Below are 19,766 nucleotides of genomic sequence, written 5' to 3'. Positions count from 1 at the left end.
AAGTCTATTTTGAGGCTTTACAGCAAACAAGCTTTTTTCCTTGCTCAGTGAATTCAAAACAATATTTTATCTTAGAGTGCTTAAGAAAGAGACACAGGATAACTAAAGTTTATACACCCAGATTTTTCTTCCCCAGTTTTTCCAATATACTTTTAGAACAGAATTAGAAGCTTTATCAAAGTTGTGATTATCTTTCCAAGAACTGAAATTATGAAAAGCCTTAAACATTTATATACAAAGCTGGCAAGATGTGTTTAAGAGGCAGTTGCTCCTATTTTAAAAAAGGGAATAATCACAGTTAGTAGACTGCTGTGCATTATGACAATCCACTCTTTATTTAGATGTTATATCACAGTCTTTAGACAAGACATGTGCTTACGTTGGCAAGTGTGCTGTGAGAACCAGAGGCCACCCCCTGCCCTCAAAAAAGGGTTGGGGGAAAGGGAATGAAGACATTTGTCATTTATGTTCAGTGCGTGTGATTTTCTAAAAACAAGTCCTGCACTACTGCCCAAACAGCATCAGAATCTTGATATCTTTAGGATCGTAGACATATCAAGATATCTCTATAGAATTAGAGAGATAATTCAGACTGGAAGGCACTTCAGGAGGTCATCCTGCTCAATGCAAAGTCCACTATGAGGTTGGACCAGGTTACTCAGGGCTGTAACATGAGCACAAGGTCTCCTAAAAAAACTGGGTGAACTGTACCACCTCTGTTGGTCAAAGGGTAACAAATAAGGACAAGACAGTGACAGCAAACACCAGGGAGACAGTTATCCTTACTGACAGCAGGCCCTGGAACTGCTCTTCTGTACAGGTACAAGTAACACGATTTGGAAAGCACCTGCCTTTACCTCCACCATTCCATACTGGCAACCACAGGGGTAAGATGGAAACAAGAAAATGGAAGCTGAGGAAAACAGGACAGAAATTCTATGCAATAGCCAGAGAAGATCAAGGAACAGACAAGAATATCCTTTAATAAGAAGGAAATTGAAATGCTGGCAAAAACACACCACCAGCGACAGATAAAGATCTCTACCCATTTGTCTAAAAAGATGGTCTACCAATATCTATATTGCCTTCCAGTAGAAAAAAGGTCTCTGGAGATACATGGAACACAAGCTTAAGAGGGAGACCGTATAATAGCACATCCAGACATTCTTGCTGGGCAGTACTGCACTCATTTATTCCCACCCATATAGGAGTGAGGCGTGTGGCTAACTTACTAAGGAGATCACCAGCATATGTTAAACAAAATAGACACTCTCTCAAAAGAGGAACTAGAACTCAGGTTAAACTACATTTTTCCAACAGAGGCACATCAGTTAAGCCTTTCTAGACAGACACTTTAGTAAAAGCTCTCTAGCTACTCCCCAATTTACATCATATTGTTTACAAACCCCTATAATAGCAAGCAAGAACTTAAAAGTTTAATATAGATTAGTGAGGCCTGGATCCTTTTATTTTATAAATGCACTCAAAGTCTTCTTGGAATACATTTCAAAATTATTTTGTTATAGCCAGTACTAAAGAATAGTGAAAGAAGGAGTTCCAACAGATCTAAAGAAAAAGGTCAAGAAGTGATTGATTATGCAGTTAAAATATGCCCTAAAGGAAAAGCTTCAGTAGCCACTAAAGCATATTATAATTGCTAGCAGTATTCAAATAACTGAGTCTCCCAAATGAGTATGAGCTTCTGCAGATAAAGAAGAGTCCCATAGAGCAGCTTTTAAAAAACAATTAGAGTTACTTTCTATTCCTGGATGCACCATACCTCCCACATTCAGAAGAGCACTACAGCTACTGTCATTTCAGAAAGTGAAATGCATGTTTTCATCATCCATCTCTTAAGATTTGTTCGTTTTTACTGTTTTATGAATGAGCAGATGGCAACAAGTGATTTAAAGCACTGTATTTAAAACAAGTTATTACCTCCCATTCTTCACTAAAACAGGAATTTAGCTCCACTTTTCCTTCAACATCCAGCCAGCACACCAATGCTACATGCTTAAGTTTTTCCTCTAACACTTCCCAAACAGTCTATCATGTAGTCTCCCCCAGTCCCTTTTCAGGGGTATGAGTTCTTAAACTGTGCTTCATAAGTTCTCTATGAACACTGCTTTTTGTGAGTGTTTTGATTTTATCTAGAAATAGACTACACTACCATTTGTTTTTGTTACCTGCACAGCTATATCCAACTTAGAATTTAGTTGCACACAAAAAAACTCTGTAAATTGTTTACTGGATCAAGGTAGACATATCACTTACATCCTGACAAATACAAATTGAGCAGATTTCAGAGGCTAAACCGCTCATCATTTCTATCAACATTCAGTGGCACATTAACATAAGCCTTTCCTGGGAATGGGGAAGGAGGAACCACACTTCCCTCCTGTTTACTGAGTCTATGGAACCTTGCCAACAGTGTTTAACTCAGGTCTTCAGTTAACCAGCACAGGAAGAGCAAACCAAGTTGATATGAGTACAGACTTTACAAACTTTTCAGCTTGACAAAGAAACAGGGAAATGTGGTAGCAGAAAGGAAGTTAACTGGAAGCTAGCTGGAAGCAGCTTTGGATGCAGTTAGGTATGCAACATTAACTCTGAGCATGTTCTAGCACCACAATTTTTGATTAACTCACTAAACAGTCTCTCTGATCAGATGTGATTAATGATATGAGCTTTCATGTGGAAGTTTAAAAAAAAAAAAGAAGCAGCAAGGAGAACTTGTGGAGAGTACTACTAGCAATAACTTAAGTAATCATAAGCCAGAGTCCTTCCATCAAGTGAAGAAAAAAGATTTCTTTAAAAGCAGATCAGAAAGTCTTAATTCAGAACACTGAAAAAACCTTCAGGCTACCAGCACTACTTCAATGGATGAAAGTCTCTATTTTTATAGAAAAAAACTTCTACTTGTTCAATATCAGATTATGACCAATGGAAATTGAATGGCTACACTAATACTTGGTATGTATATGCACTGATTGGACCACAAGAAAAAAAAATTCTATTTTCAAGTCTGTGCTAGTTATATTTGTTGATTTCCCAAGCTAATTTGTAATGAAGACTATGTTTATGCAAGAGACAAGGATCTCCCCACATAGTGTTAAGCACATGAAGAATGGTTCTGTGCATCTGCACTAAGACAGCATGCAGAGCTATGTGTTGATAACTTACTTTCAACAACACATCCTTTCCTTATATTCTCATTTTTTACTCTACATTTTTGTACAAGCAGTTTTGTGATAGGCCAAAAGACAGTATAAGAAACTAGACACTCAGAGTCTGATTTTAATTAAACATTAAAATGCTTTTGAAAAAGTTTAAGAAGCTTCAGTATTGGGGAAGCAGCAAAAGAAGCCTTAAATAGAACTCGATCTCAGTTATGGCCAGATGCATTCAAGCATTGTCCTGGTTTCGAGTATTCAGAAGTCTGCCCTTTTGAAACTGCGTATCTAAAAGTACAACTGACCCCTACAGGTCAGAAACTCTTCAAAGAATTAAAACAAACCCACCCAAAACCGACCAGCTGGTTTCTCATAAAACTGCTTCCCTGCCATGAAAGCTTTCCTTCAAATTCTCCTGTATTAGGCCAGCAATACAACTGGCAAGATTAAGAGTCAGTTAAAAATCTCATCCCTAATTACAGCAATTTGGCAAGGGTATTTCAATACTACATTAAGGACCTTAAGACTTTAGCTACAGGGACATTTCAAACTCTTAAGAATGCTGAAGTACTCTTAGAGTAAGCAGTCTTTCAAGAACATATAAGGATCTACATCCAAGACATTAAAGTACACATGGGGTTAGTGACAGCTTGAAAGAGTGCAAGTAGCAATGTCAGTACTTAAAAAGTTAGTTTCCAGCAGTAGTCAGTATGTGCTAAGCTTCTTAAACAATATTTCCTTCCAGAAATAGCTAATAAACCAAGGTTTTGAGCAGAACAACCCATACTGGATTCTTGTTTCAAAATAAGTGGTCTGATCCTTACAGTCTTGAGCAGGGGGTGGGGGTGGAATCATAGTCCCACTGTACCTGTTGATATAGAATAACTCTGGAAGAAACATTTTACCCAGCTTCCACAGCACAGTTTTCTTATGAAGTCTGGAGAGAATGGTTCCTCGTCCAGCACTGTTAAATATTTATATAACTTCTGCTGATAAAGTTTCCAAGTGACAAAGATTGGTACAAGAATAAGTAATGAAGACAGGTTACTGTTACAGAATGATAGATGATTTAGCTAGAGGACTATATTCAAGTGTGGTTTTATGTAAGCAAGTGAGAGTTCATTGTCAATAGGAGGTTTAAAAAAGTCATTTCAGTGGACCTTCTTATTTTGACTGCAGTCCAGATGGAGGACACTCCTTAGTACCTCTCAGCAGATTCAAGGGAACAGTAGTTTTCAAAGGGCAACAACAAATAGCTAGAGACAATACCTTTCCTCACCAAGATATTTAGATCAATAAACATCTGTTCACAGCATAGTTGCACTGCTAAATGCCAGAATATCAACAAGGGGAAATAGCCCACGCACCATTTGTGATGGTGCCATTTAAACAAAGAAAAAAGGAAACAAAATGCCTCCATTGCTTCAAGCAGCAACTGAATGGAGTGCCTGGATAAGCGTAATTGACACATTATGTGTATAGGAAACATGGAAAGAAGACTAGACTATCAGGCTCACTACCTGATAACAGCAAGCTGATGCCTGTTAAGAGTCACATGCTGGGCAGAGTTTCAACTCTGCTTTCATAAACAGAGAAAGTGCCTCACAATAAGCATGCATACAAGGACACTCAGTTGCCATAATATACTATGACTTCCTGAGGACATTTGACAAGGACTGCCCCCCACCACCACCACCTTCAGCAGCATTTAAACTAGGCCCCCTAGAGAGAAAGGGGAAGGCTTCTGTGTATCTAAATGCTTGGTTAAAAGACAACCATGTTTAAAAACAAGCAAGGAGCATTTTCCACAGCAGAAAGAGGTCATTATGGGAATTCAGCCATCTTTCATCAATTCATGCTGGATATCAGCAAGCATGGATAAGGGAAAGAGAAAGACTGAGATGACAAGAGGCTGAACCACTTTGAATCATCAGATCAGAAAAACAAGGGCTGAAAAGATCTGTAGAAGGAGCAGAGGAAGAAGTTTAAATTTAAAGTGACAATTGGGAGAGAGCTATGAAGTCAGCAATAAGACTTAGAGGTTACAGTAGCTATGGATCTGGCCATTTCATAGAACTAGGTGTCAAAATAGCAATGACACATTAGTGAAAGAGAAAGAAAGAAAACATGGACTGCTCTACCACTGTATAGTGCCTGCATGGCACATCTCCATGAGTTCTGCATAAGCTCCACCCTTCCAAATTTAAAGAAGGGTGTACTAAAACTGAAAAAGGATCATGAGTGCCATATAAGGAACAACTAAGTAGGCTGTGGCTCTTTAGTCTGGAAGAGATGACAGGAGATAAAAAAATGGAGGTTATATTTCCTTTCTTCATATCTCTTGTGATTTCAGCATTCTGTTTGTTTTAGCAGGCCACCTCCTAAGTTCACTTGATGCCTTCTGTATTGGAAGCAGGCCATAAACAAGAGGATGTGGTTCTTCATGCAGCATAATATGGACGTTTAACTAAAATATACCACAGCAAAAAGTTTAAGGAGAGGCTGTAAAGTTAAGAGCAAAAAATCCACTAAGTGCTGTTACACAGAAGACATGACAACCAGTCTAGGAAGACTCAGAGCAACAAGTTGCTGGTGACTGAGAAAGTATTCAGCTCTTTTAGGCTTCAAGGTGCCTGCTATTGGTCACTACCAGGAAAAAAGTTTAATTAGGTTAGTCAGATCTTTAGTCTGACTCAAGACACCTATTCTTATGCAAAGTGGGTAATAGAGAATGAAAGCATATTCATAGATGATCTATGGTTAAGAAAAAAAAAGATATAAGAGCCGGTAGCATAGTTCCAGTATTCCCCCTGCCTCAAGCAGACCTATAAATATATCACAGTGCAGTTGAACAGCATGTTACAATACTGTAACAGCAACCAACTCATGATTTAAAAATTTATGAGCAGTCACCAAGATCTTCTACAGTAACACCAAATTTCAGCTTCATACTCATATCAAAGTAAATGAATTTGAAGCATCCATATACTGATTTGTTGCTACAGAAGGAACCATAGCTCTTCTTCCATACATATATGCACACACAAACTCTCCACATCATGAGCCACACAGAAACAAGGGTAGGACTGCATCTACTCTAACATCTTAAATTGCTCCTCAGCAGAGGAAGTCTGCAACAAAACAAAAATATCCAACACAGTTACCTTTAGTTTTTAACTCACATTATTTAGTCATCTGGTTTAGAGGATGGTCCAGCAAGCAGATGCATATGCAAAGCCAAGGGAAGTAAACTGTAAGAGGTAGTAATCATCTCAATCTACTTTGCAACTAAAAGTGTATAGTGGAACTATTCTCAGCATCTTAATAGCTAATCAATAAAAAAACATTTTACAATGTTATGACTACTCTATTTGTTCTATTCTCTGCTCCCTCTGTCTTGACTATTTCCTGTACAAGAGTCTCAGTCCATCCAGCTTTGAAAGAAAAACCTCAGATCAACTATATCTCATACTGGAATTCAAAGCCACTTCAAATTTCACGGCCATGTATCCCATAATACAAGTCAGACATCTCTACTTTTCTGTTGTCCTGCCTCACAGCAGTAAACGCTAGTGATCCCAGCACCTGAACTAGCAGTCATATTAGGGCTGCATTCATCACGTATGGAAGTCATAATGTAACATTAGTTTTATCATTAGATTAGAACAATTATGAGTTCCATTTAATTTCCCACACCACACAGTATCTGTTTCTGTTTGACAGACCAAACATCTGATCTATTTCAGCACTTAATCCATCCAGGTATCCCAGAACACACTTGAAACTTTACCTGTATTGATCATATTGCCAGGCACTACTTTAAATGCAGAGTCTAAGCATTCACAGAAATAAAGAATAGCACAGAGTAAAAGCAGCAGAGTTTATGGCTAGCTTTCCTACTGTCAGTGGACGCATCCAGAGTTCTACCCGTAGAAGAATCCTTCTAGACAAAGCTGGTATACTACATTGAAATAAATAGGTATTTTGTCTACAGGATTTTGCAGCTGACTAGAGCTAAGAGAATACTGACCTTAGTATACTGAAAAAAGTAACAACTTAAGATACTAGAATTGGTTAGAAAGATAGGCTTAATCACAATGATTCTGCTCCTATTTTTCTTTTACAGCTGTGTCTTACAATACTCCCATTTAACTAGAGAAACTTCTAGATGTTCCTTTTACTTTCAAATAATGAACTCCCAAATTAGTAATTGTTCCTCAAGTTTTCAGTTAATATTGAGAATTCAAACTTCGTGGTACGGAGCAGAAACTACTGATGGAAGTTTTCACACAAGGCAAAGTTGTTTGATAGCATAATGGTTTTGTGCCTTCTTGAATAAATAGGTCTTGAATTTTATGTTGTGCCTCACAGCTTCAATTACAGGTTTTTACTCTTCACATTTATGGAAGACAAAACAAAGATAAAGTATATACACTGGAAAGTAGAAGAATTTGTATACTACGGCTATAATAATCACTTCAACAGATTTCAGTTGGAGTACTCCTCCTTTATGAGCAACACTACATAATGTTGTGTAGCTTAAACTGAATTATTTGTAGCATCACTGACTTCAAAACAAAGTGTATTAGAAATAAGGAAAAAAAGCATACCTGTATGAAGCTGAACTTTACCAATGACTCCCTCTACCAGGCCCAGACAAATAGGATTCCAAGCCAAAAGAAGATCAGTGGCTGCAAAAGGAATAGTGTTCAGATTTTTAGATGAACTCAACAACATAATTAGCCTCAGTCATCCACTCCACTTTCCCGCCTAACAGGCAGAAAATATGCTACAAGTCCTGCAACAAGAATAAGATACATATGCTGTTCAGTTTCAGCTTGTTACCAAGTAGGTACTGGGTAGCTATTTTACTTTAACCAACTGACCAAATGCTTCGCTCCTATTTAGAGCCGTACCCCACACCCTTCTTGGTTATTTTAGGAAGAAAAATACAAAATTGTTTTGAGCTACAGTCAGTTTAATGTCTACTTAGCTCTTATAATACCCATTGGAGTCTCTAATCTTAATTATGATTTTACACGGCTACAGTGAAATTGAATATGGGTCATTCAGTTAGTGAAATAGCTCCAGATAAAGCTAACAGATGCTTACTTCCAGCCCCAGCTTGCTCCCATATCTATCCTACTACAATTAGTTTCACATCCTCTTGTATGCATAAATATTTCCTCTTTTGCTAAGTGAGCTGCACAATTACATGCAATAATACCAAAGTATAAAAATCAGCTTTGTATACTTTATATGATTTTTAAGCCTCCTGCTGTTGAGAAATTCCAGTGAACCACAAAGGAAGTAGAAGAGAAAGCAGAAAGACAACACTTTTAATTGTTAGCTGTGAAAGGTACTCCTGTCAAAATATCGTCAAACCATCATTTGGTGCAAACTAGTAAAATACTATACAAAGTATATAACGCATCACACGGAATGTCTATTGTTGACATTCAGTAAAAGTTTAATAGTGGTGTAACACCTGTAAGAGTTCAAGAATGTGGCAAAGAATAAGTCTCAAAAGTTACATATTTAATTGCTTTTACTGATTTGTTTTTAATTAACACCTCTGTAAGAGAGCAACAACCAGAAAAAAAAAAAGGAAAGGTAGGTTTTTCTGTTCCAAGAAGGACAAAAAAACTTTGTTACCATCTACAAAAAACAGTTTCTAGATTGGAAAGGTTTACAATATGTCTCTATTAGCTTGTTATTAAAAAAAAAAATTCAAAGAAACAAGTTACAATTTTGCTCTCAGGGTCAATAAATGAACATTCAAAAGAACAAATTTGCCCAACATCCCAAGATACAGAAATGTATACAGCCATCTCCCACACAAACATTTCATCCACAAGAGCTTAGTTTCTTCTTGAAAGTTTATGATCTGCTGGTGACAAGTCAGTCTGATTTTTACATACTTCTGACATACAGATACTAGATGAGTTTAAGTACTTCAAAGTCTAGTGTTCATGCAAACCTTGAGTTCTAGGACAGGCAGAGCTCCAGCTCTGGAAGACTACACTGGTGCTTTAGGTCACATAAGCAAAAGCGCCCCTCCTTAAGCAGGGTGCAAGTTTGGGGCAGCTGGAAGTCAGCACCATAACATTACAGGAAAGAGGAACCCAAGAAACTTTCCCTGCTTCCAAGTCTTCCACCTTTGCCAGCTCATACACACTCCAGAGTCTCACCTTCACCCCTAGAAGTTTTCCAGAGCTGAACTGGCTCAAACTTCATCTCCTTTTTTGTACCCTTGTGACATCCATAATTGATCTCCTCATTTAACTGTTCAGTTTGTTTAAAACACCAGAGTCTTAGAAAACTACCCAAGGGGTAAGAGTCTACAAACAAGGGCTACCTAGCTGAAGAACTGCAAAGCAGTCATCAACATGTAGGAATATGCACGAGAGCATTATTCCATTGTGAGAGCAAGGAACCAGCTAAATACATCAATCAGCTAAGAAAGCTAGGCATATCAGGAGGAGTTTGAAGAGCTGAGCCACTGACAGTTGACCATGGCTACAAGCCATACGAATACTACCTAAGACTTTAAAAACTCCATTTCTTGCTATAATGAGAGATAATAGTACAAAGCTCTGGATAGGAAATGAGGTTTTGTTCTAGTAACTTGCAAAAGAAATTCAAGATTTAGTTTTATTTACAGATAAGGGTCCTTATGCTGCTGCCCTGTTAGTTCTGTGGGTTACTCTGACATTTGTAGCCCTAGACATAATTATATGCTTTGGATGATATTTTACTCTACAATGTCCAAGACTTCTGCAATAATACTTCTCCCTCAATTATGCTAAGAGCAAACTCTAAACTTAGACAAAACCTGTCTATATTTAGCCTTATGTGAACAGAGGGGTCAAAAATGTATATAAGGACATCTATCTTCCTGTCTTTAAGATATTTATCTTCCATGTTTGCTCTTGTTCAGGGAGTATGATACTCTTACCTTCTTTTCCAAACTTTAGCTTTCAGAAATACTGCTTTTTCAGTATCCAGAAATACTCCTCTGCTATGAATTACTTCCTGCCAATGTGCTCAGTATAGGAAACATTCAAAGTGTCACAATTTCATCAAGCTCAATGTAAATATTTTAAGTTTGTGTATGTATGCTATTTCCCAATAATTCATCATAGCCTGATGGTATTAATTCTCAGTCATTCTTGCTATTTAACACAGGTGATTACACACATGCACACCTGAAATGCTAATTCTTAGGAAAAAAATGGTGTTTTTTTTTTTAAATAGATTCAAGAATTTCATTAAGTTTTGTCTGCTTTAGATCAAAGACAAGTACGAGAGTTCATTATTATTGCTATTGAGCCCTATGACCTCCTGTGGCTTTTCAAAGGAAAGTCTACCTCAGTTTCAGTTCATCTTTGAATAGTATTCTGAAATATTAGCCCAGATCAAAAGATTACAAATTAACCAGGAAGAATTAAGATTATCAACTTTTTTCCTACAAGAGAAAAATTAAATTCTATAACTAACAGGCTACCTAAGTTCGCATTCTAGCAGATTTTGTGATTTGTATTTAAGCTACACTATTTGCAGAAAGATGGAAAAGCATTTAGACATTTAGCCTTACCAGAACAAGCATCTAGTAGTCATGAAGTGCAAGACTTATTTACTTACTTCCCCCCACCCCAAACTTTAAACAAGCTATTCCTTCAGCCAGTCACTTGTTTTAATTACTTATTTACACAATTTAGATTTAAGTGTTAAATAACTGAGGGCTCTCTAGTATGTAATCAAAATGCTCTTCTTCATAGGATGAAAATTTGGAAACAGAGGTGATTTGATTTCTTTAAGTTTGTAATTTGTCCAGTTTGCTCTTAAGTCCTCTTGTAAACTAAACTGGGATTTTGGAGAAAAATCCTTCTAATCTTCTCATTGCTACTATACCTTACAGCCTTGTTCAAAGTAACCTTCTGATCTTCGAATCTCCATGAGAAGTATATTTTCCAAAGAGTAATTCCATTTAATTTTCTTACAGAGTGCCTGTCCCAACAACCAAAGTACAGCACACTAGAAGATACACATCCTTCCAACTTATGTCTAGGAAAATGAAGTGGCAATTTACTTTTTGGGGGACACTTCTTCAATATTTCAAAGTTAGTACAGACGTACAGAAACAGTTGAAGCACAAGTCAGGTGGGATAGTACACATTTAATGGGGAGTGGGGAAGATGAACAGATACAATTTTAGCTTACTTTCTGCAAGAAGTCTTGTGGTAACAAGTGGAATGCAAGTCCCAGAGAACGCACCAACAAAAAAGTGAATCCATACTACTTGTTTTGATAAAGAACATTTCTTTGTGTTCTGCTGCAGTTATAAAATCCCTCTGAGTCACCACACAAAAGCACTGTTCCAGAACACACGTATGGAACAAGTTCAGTTGTCTCAAGAGTACCTGGCATTAAAAGAAGTTGCACAAGGAATTCCTGTACTAAAACAGTGGTAACAAATTGCTATTACCAGTTGTTCAGGACCAGGTTCTAAGACAGTTCACAGGAGATTCAATTAAACAATAAAAGCACTCTAAGTACTCAAAAAAAAAAGCCATTAGTGATCACCTCAAGAGACTTTTCTAGTCGCTTCCCCCTCCCCATGTATTGCTTGCTATCCGATTTCTGCCTACATATCCATATCAAAGAAAGTGCTTCATTTCCAAGCACTTTATGTACTTGAAGAGGCTTAAATTTCTCTTATCCCCCCCCCTTTTTAATTAAAAAAGGGCAAAGCCTTCACTACACAGCTCAAAGGCCTGCCAAACTGGCATATTTTTTGACCTTTCAAATTCCATGTTTCCCAGGAATCTGTGTTAGGTAACCAATGAATAGAGGGTGGGAGGGCACAAGCAGGGGGTGCTAAACCCTTCCAGGCCCCCTCTAATCCCTTCTGCATCATACTGTGTCATCCATAATCCCATAGTCTTTCATAGCATCACAAGGCAGCTATAGCCTTCTAATGTTTTTAACAGTTGGCTTCAGCTTCTCAAAGGACTGGTAAAGAAAGAGCATGGAGCAACTGTACAGAGAAGATCTGTTAAGTATCAGGAAAACAGAAGAATAATACATAGGAGAATCATTTTCATGTAGCAAATCCCTAGGGATCTGCATGTGAGAAATTTCTTCACAGCACTTGAGTTGTTTGCTATAATTAGAATTAAGATGGAAGACTACTACCAAACAGTGAAAAGCTCCCCACCTTATTACAGATCATTTAAATCATGGTCTTTCTTGTTATTAGGATACTTGGACTGCATTCAGTATTTCAAAGGGCAAGATATTAACTCATAAGGGGAATATTTTGCCATCTTTGTTATTCCACTCTTCAGGCATCCCACTATCTTACTCAGTCCTGACTGCAGCTGTACATGGCAACAGCAAATAAAACTGGAATAGAAATCCAAAATTATCTCAACCCAGTGTTGCCACAGGATTATCAGCTAGGAATTTGTAGTATCAACTGTAAATCAGCAAAAATGATCAAGTCAGTGTTTATAACTCCCGTATCCACAAGCATAAACTAAAGTCAACTAAATTCTGAAATACGTAATTAAATTTCCATCTGTTAGAGTCCACAAATAGAGATAAACATTCAGCACATCTGCATCTACAGAGCAAGCCATTTCAGGAACTTAGGGTCAAATTTGTAAGAACGGAAGTTTACAGCTAACATTAAGGCTTCTGACACAAAATCCATTTTTAAGAGATGAAACAGTGAATTATTCCTCTCCAAGAAAGGAGCTCAAAGTTAATTTGGAATACAGAACTCTTTAGAAAAAAAAGAGGAAAAGAAAATCTAGACTTTTGGGAGGAGATGGGGCAGGGGGAGGAAAGGAGGTAAAGAACTCTTCCCTCCAAGCAGAATTTGATCCTGTAGATTGCTAGACTTGAGAAGTTGCTCCATTCATTTCAACCAGTTTAGATTAGAATTGTCCCCTCCCCCTTTGCAAGAGCCTTTAAATATATCATTCAGATTAAAGGAATCACTACCACTCATTTTTAAGGGAAATCCTAAAAGCCAAAAACACTGATCTTCAGTGGCTAAGCATCCATTCATGTTTTATTCTTCCCCACCCCTGAAGTCTGCTAGCAGACACACATTTTCTCTGAAGTAGTAGAAGCAGGGAAAGAAGACATGAATGTCACAGCAATAAGTTTCATTCATCCAAAATTAATAACATGTTAGACTGCAATAAGTAATATTAATTATCACTAACATTCTCATCTTCAGTTGATATTTCAGAGAAGCTCAATTTGTTTGCAGCTATATACTTAGAGCTAGGAAAACAGTGAGTTGTCTGCATCTTTTTAAATCATATTTACTTTGCAAGACTGAAGTTATCAGAAAGGCAAGATTTATTCTAAGAACCAATTTTGATAACTGATAGTTTAAACACTAAGTTCACTTTTTCCTGAAGATATGCTGTTTTTAAGAAGTTGGCTAAACAGCAAGGGCTATATGCAAAAGAAAATGCAAGAAAGCTATCCCATCCTTAAAAGACTTAAATAGAAACACTAATTAACTGAGCAGAAGGATTTCAAGATTATGAAAATTGGTTTGTTCTGTTTACTACTGTGAACTGAGTTGTGTTAATGCTTCTTAAGAGGTACGAGAGAAATAGTGGTATAGCTGCAGTATAACCAAGTTTGAGCAAGGCAAGGTTTCCCTTGAGTTTCCCCTCACTAACACCTTTTCTTCTCACTCCACAATTAACTTCTCCAGATCACCCAGCTAATTAATAAATTCAAAACCAAAATACAGAGAAGCATGGATTCAGAACAACTATTTCAAACCTGAATAAGAGCATTATACCCCAGAACTTGTTGATCTCCCCCCCTCCACAAGCTATCATTCTGTTCCATAAGAAACTTCCACCCTGCAGAGGGGTGGGGGGGTACCACATCTGTTTCAGGATGAGAAAGTAAAGGATTCTGTACCACACTTGTTTTTTGGGGGTGGTTTTTCTGTTTAACTGTTGAGGACAAATTGACCATTGAATAAAATGATAACAAACTGTATCAGTTAAACATTTTTGCAAGCAATTTCTGTATAGGAAAAATATTTAAACATCAGTGGTTTGTGGGAGGGCTGCTGCTTTCTCAGATTTACTGGCTGTAACTGTAGTAAACAGACAAGGAAATAAACTGGAGGTTAACAATTAACCATAGACAGGTACATTGCATTTAACTACCTCTTGGGCAAGGTCACATACTTTTAAATACAATTCAGAATTTGGTCTTAATCTTTAAATCACAGCACTGGCATATTGTATGGGATATACTTAGACATACTGGTATGACCTTGCCTACTATCCCTAACATGCTATCAGAGATAAAGACTTACTGCATTACTCTGAGCATAAGATTTCAAGCCTGAAGTATTTTAGAGTTGCTTGTTTTCAGTTATGCAGAGACTGAATGGACAGTTCTTCTGAGCTTCTATTCAAGTCAGTTTTTTTCCTTAAAAGGAAAACTTAAGTTTCCAAGTGGTATTCCATACATTGCAGCTTTCAAAAAAAAAAAAAAAAAAAAGCGTACCTTCTCCCAGGTTTGGGGATGGGGGGGATGGCATAAATAGAGGTGTTTGGGGAAACAGGAACATACAGATCAGCTGTATATTCTTGCTCCGAATTAAAGCCTTCATCAGAAAGTTTTTTTCACTATTTCTTAAGGGGGCTGAATGTTGTTTCCAAATAATCTCCTGCTGAAGTCTTTGAAATTTGTTCCTATATACTTGGTTTCATAGGAAGTCAAGAAGAGTACAATGATTTTGACAATTGCATGATAAGGGTATAATTAGAATATGATCAGCTGATAGGTTTGAAAAACCATCAGCTGGAGGTGTTAATTCCACAGACAGGAATTAACACTCTTCATAGAAGATTCAAACAGATGAAGGGCAGAGGAAAAAAATCCACCATACACACACCCTTAAGCGGACCTTTGGTATTCAGTCTGTCTTACAGTAATTTTACTTGTTGGTTTAGAATTTTCCAAACAATACTTGCAGGTGTAAATAATACAGCTGAATCGCAACTGAAAAAGAGAAAAGTATAGTTAAATCATCCTGGATCAAGTTAGTTCACTGTACCAGCGTGCTGTTTTTCAAAAAAACTCAGCTAGTTAGTCAAGACTTCTCAATCACAACTAGAACAACCATATACATGTTTGTAACAAACAGAACATTTAAGAAGAGTGCATCTATTTATGAAATCACAAGTGAAGTTTATAGCAAGTTTAACAATTAATGTGAAGGAAATTTCAAGTAACAAGCTTGTATTTTTACTCCCCCAAAACCTGTATGTATATTGAGAATTCAGATTCTTTTAGCTTCAGAAATGAACCATAACACTTTTAGACATTTTCAACAGCTTGTAAGTAGTCTCAGATCCTTCAGTTATACTTGAGGAGGAAAAAACCCACCCCAAACTAAAGAAAAACATGGCCATGTAAACAGTACAGTCTGCCAAAATCCAGGCTCTGAGTCTCCATACACAACCTTAATAGAATGAGTGTTCACAACACATTCTCACATATATCTAAATTAAATATTGAACTGTTGGATATTATACTATAGAATTTGCCTGTAAAATAAAGTTCTAAACCACCATCTGAGAAGTCTCACTGCTCAAAGGAAGTATTTAATGAAAGTTATGGCAAAGTCCCCTGACATTTCTAAACTCCAGCTGCAATTGCCAGGCAAAGCAGCAGTTTGAAAAAGACCAAAAGAAGGCCTGTTTCCCTGTTGTCACTTCCACTCTCATTACCAGTAAGTGCCCTCCTGCGCCTCAAATCATTTCCTAAAGACCCCCAGACCTTCAGATGAGGGTCTTAAAAAGCAGTCTCCCAATTTAAGAAGTTACAGCATTAACTTTTTTTTAAACCATGTTTTCATTTATAAAATATTTTGCTTGTTAACAAAATATGAGAAGTATTTGCACACTGTCTACTGCCAACTGACACTTCCCATGCCAGCAAAGGCCCTGTAGCCTAGTCAAGGACACTAAACACTGCATACCTCAAAGTACATAGAGCCTCCCTTCCCCCCTCCCCCACAAATCAGCACAGTTATACCACCTTTTCATTAGCATAACTCCATCAACATGAGGTCGCTCCTGTATATTTAGGAGTTTCAATTAAAGAACATGAAGACTAAGTCACCTCTGAAACCAAAACAGTTGCATTGAAAGAACATAAGTGGTATGTCAACTAGACAGTTGCCCTTCACTGCAGTTTAACAGATGTCAACTTCAACTTAAGTCACTTTAAGAAGTTTATTCAGTGTTTGTTCACACATACGGCTGAAACATCACCCACACCATTAACCAGCAGGAGAACCAACTGTGAGAGAACATGAGCATTCACAGATCAAAAACCACAAGCTCTTGTAAAGCCTAGAGTCATGCATAATAGGTCCAAAAGTTTTGGCAAACAATTTCTGCATGAGTCTTACAATGTCTATTTGAGGAGTGAGGAGAGCACACATACCTAGAATATTTGGTACCCTTTTCATGATTTGAGATATCAGATTTCAGTCTACCAGATTAAGAGACCTAATCCAAAAAATCTCCTCCCTGATCTCTGAAAACCTTGTCTGGCAATATGCCTGTCAACAGAAACAAAGGATTTAAAAGGTATTGCCCCAGTTGCTGATACACATTCATTTAATAGATGAAAAACAATTTGGTTACACTAGTTTCTTAACACTGTTTAAAAAAAGCAAATAAGAAAAAAGTGAATGCTCATTTGCCTCAAGTTATAGGTCCAGAGGTGAGCGCGCATCTTACCCCAATGTTACCTTTTAAAGCAGAAGCCATGGAATCTTTGAGGGCATGAAGTGCTCAGAAGTTGTATCAGAATATTCAGATTTGTACAGCAGTCAGAATATTTCTGGCAGTTTGTTTCTCCTCAGGGATGGAAAATGTGTTTACGACACTGGTTTTAGTAGCAGCTATTTCCAGTCTTTAGCTTGGCATTATTGCCCAAAGTATTAAAGCAAACAATGAGAAGTTTGAGGAACTAGTAGTTTTCACTCAGAAATATCTCATTCCTTTTTTCTGACTCAAATAAAGTGATGAGAATTCAGTATCTTCAATACTATGGCTCTTTTATTGATACATACACACACCCATACTTTAAACCAACACCATAAATCTATGTTTCTGATCTATATAGGACTCCTTGCCAGGAGCTAAGCAAAGTGCAAACAAAGTAACATAAAACTGAAATCCAGATCAAGACCTGATGTTATAAGGTATTTAAATCATGGTAAAACAAAGTATGCTTCCCCCTGCAGTGTGGGCAGCTAAGTTCTTAATAGCTACTTATGTTGCCAAAATGATTCATGATTTAAAAAAAAAAAAAAAAAAAAAAAAGAAAAGAAAAACACACACAGGTGACTCATTAGTGCTTTCACTTTTGAGAAAAACACCAGAGAGATCTTGTAAACACAGGCAGACAACCTTCAAACTAGGGCAAGCCTCAAACTTTGTTTAAAGCAAATATTTGCCAACTCTTTGCTTAAGCTTAAAAGAAAAAAAAAAGTTGCTCTCCCCATGAGTCAAAGAGAAACCTTTCAAAACTATCAAGTTTCTGAACATGCCTTTAAAGCTGAGGAAGAAAGAGAGAGTGCTACAAAGCTTAAGCTCTTTAGCCTGAGACCTTCCATCATATAAAGTGATACTTAGCAAGGTCTGCCAGTCTTATCTGTTTCAATTTGTATATGTGTACAAATTAATTTGAATAGCCACTGTGGGACAGAATAAAAAACCAAGGCTTCCAAAACCAAGTACAGACATGGTTAAATTATAGCCTTTTGATGGACTATTAAACATGTCAATGAACACAAGTTGTGACTTCATTTTTTTAATATGGCAGTGACTCATCACACAGCAATCTATTTGCTCATTTCCAGTCAGTGACCCTGCTTATAAATGGTCAAACGTAATAAAATCGTTGACTTCAAGAATACCCAGCTTTGTCTTAATAACATCAAAAGTTACTGATCAAAGAAATACTGCCTGTGAGAGAACAGTGCTTCTCAGGTTTACTTTTGACATGCTAAGGTATTTCATTTCACAGCACAAGAACCAGCTTTTAAAGTCATCCACAACACTAGGCAGGGTTGGAAAAACAAAACAAAAAGATCCACTGAAATAGGAAAGTGCGACTGTAACAACCAAGGTTGTAAAAAAAGACTAAAAGACTTCAATATCATATTACTTTTTAATCAATCAGTGTCAAGCTGAGTAGGAATCAGGTTTATAGGGGCTGAAAGTGTAAAGGTATGCTAAGGACAAATCCTGCTCAACAGCATGCAGACAAACTGCAGGGCACTGGAAAATACTCCGTGAAGTTAATGGACTCCAGGAAAACACATTAATGCATAAAAATTAAAAACCTAAGCAAGACTGTACTGACATTATTTGCTCCCATTATCTTTTCTGCAGCCTGTAATTAACTTAAGTAGCCCCTCTGTGTAGTTTTTGTTTATACTTCCTGCAGTCACTACAGAAGATATTTCATGAGAACATGAAATATTACAAAAAGAGATACACACACCTATTCAGTTTCTCCTAAAAAGGAAACCTTAAAACATATGGGTTCAAAGATGCAGACAATCAGGAGCAGAGAGACATCACTTGTGTAAAGCTGACAGCAACACAAGATGGCCCTCCTTATTTAATGATGCACCACCAAGGGTGACCAAGTGTATTTCAACACTGAACTACTTCGATCAAGGCAGAGGAGTTCGCAGCGGCAGTTTGTTTCGCAGAAGAATAAAGGCACCACAGAACAAAAATAACTCCTAAGCCCAAGGTTCCCAAGGAAGTGAGTGCGGGTTTTTTTCCTCCTTTTATTAACCAAAACGGCGGCACTATACACATGACCTTCTGCACTGTGGTTCGCCCTGCGTACGCCACACGCAGGCACACAGTTAGCAGCAGAGGACAGGTTCGCAGTGGGATGCTGCCGTCTAACCAGCCACCTCCAGCAGCACGGAGCGAGGCAGCTCCAGCCCGGCGCTGCCGTTCGCGACCCTCTCCCCCGCGCGGCGCTCCGGCGCTGCCATTCCCCGCCCCTCCGCCCCCGTCCCGCTGCCCCCCGAGCGGGGCACCCGGGCGGCTCGGGGCCGGCCCGCACCCAGCCCCCGCCCCAGCCCCAGCCTCAGCCCCGCCGCTCACCGGCTCTCAGCTGCAGGCTGCCGTCCCTGCGGCTGCACCACAGCGCCCGCTCCCCGCTCTGCAGGATGTAGTGGTCCTTGGCTTGGAACAGCTCCATCCTCGCACACCGCGCCGCCGCCGCCCTCCTTCCCTTCTCTGCCGGCGCGGGGAGGGGAGGGGACGGGAACGGAGCGGAGGGAAGGGAAGGGAAGGAAGGGAAGGGGAGGGGAGTGGGGCGCTCCAGCCGCGCCGCAGCCCCGGCGCCAGCCGCGCGGCCTCCCGCGCGCGCGCACGGCAGGCGGAAGGGGGGCGCGCTCCCGCGAGCCGAGCGCACGTAATGGCGCGCGCGCGCGCGCTGCCCCGAGGAGCCGGGCGGGCGGCACTGCGGCGGCGGAGGGAGGGGAAGGAG

General features: G+C 38.6%; 1 protein-coding gene across 1 annotated transcript in view; it reads right to left on the bottom strand.

The window, feature by feature from the left end:
- INPP5F (inositol polyphosphate-5-phosphatase F) overlaps positions 1-19,568 on the bottom strand; it is a 48,052-nt gene extending 28,484 nt beyond the window's left edge. The window contains exons 1-2 of the mRNA XM_067300320.1: positions 19,379-19,568; positions 7,784-7,864 (exon numbers count right to left, since the gene is read on the bottom strand). Coding sequence (XP_067156421.1) covers positions 7,784-7,864; positions 19,379-19,475 — 178 coding nt within the window. The 5' untranslated portion in view covers positions 19,476-19,568. The remainder of the gene's footprint in view (positions 1-7,783; positions 7,865-19,378) is intronic.
- Between the last annotated feature and the right edge of the window lie 198 nt (positions 19,569-19,766).

The sequence above is a fragment of the Apteryx mantelli genome, chromosome 7, assembly GCF_036417845.1.
Source record: "Apteryx mantelli isolate bAptMan1 chromosome 7, bAptMan1.hap1, whole genome shotgun sequence".
Classification (NCBI taxonomy): Eukaryota; Metazoa; Chordata; class Aves; order Apterygiformes; family Apterygidae; genus Apteryx; species Apteryx mantelli.
This window is presented reverse-complemented; position numbering and strand designations above follow the sequence as displayed.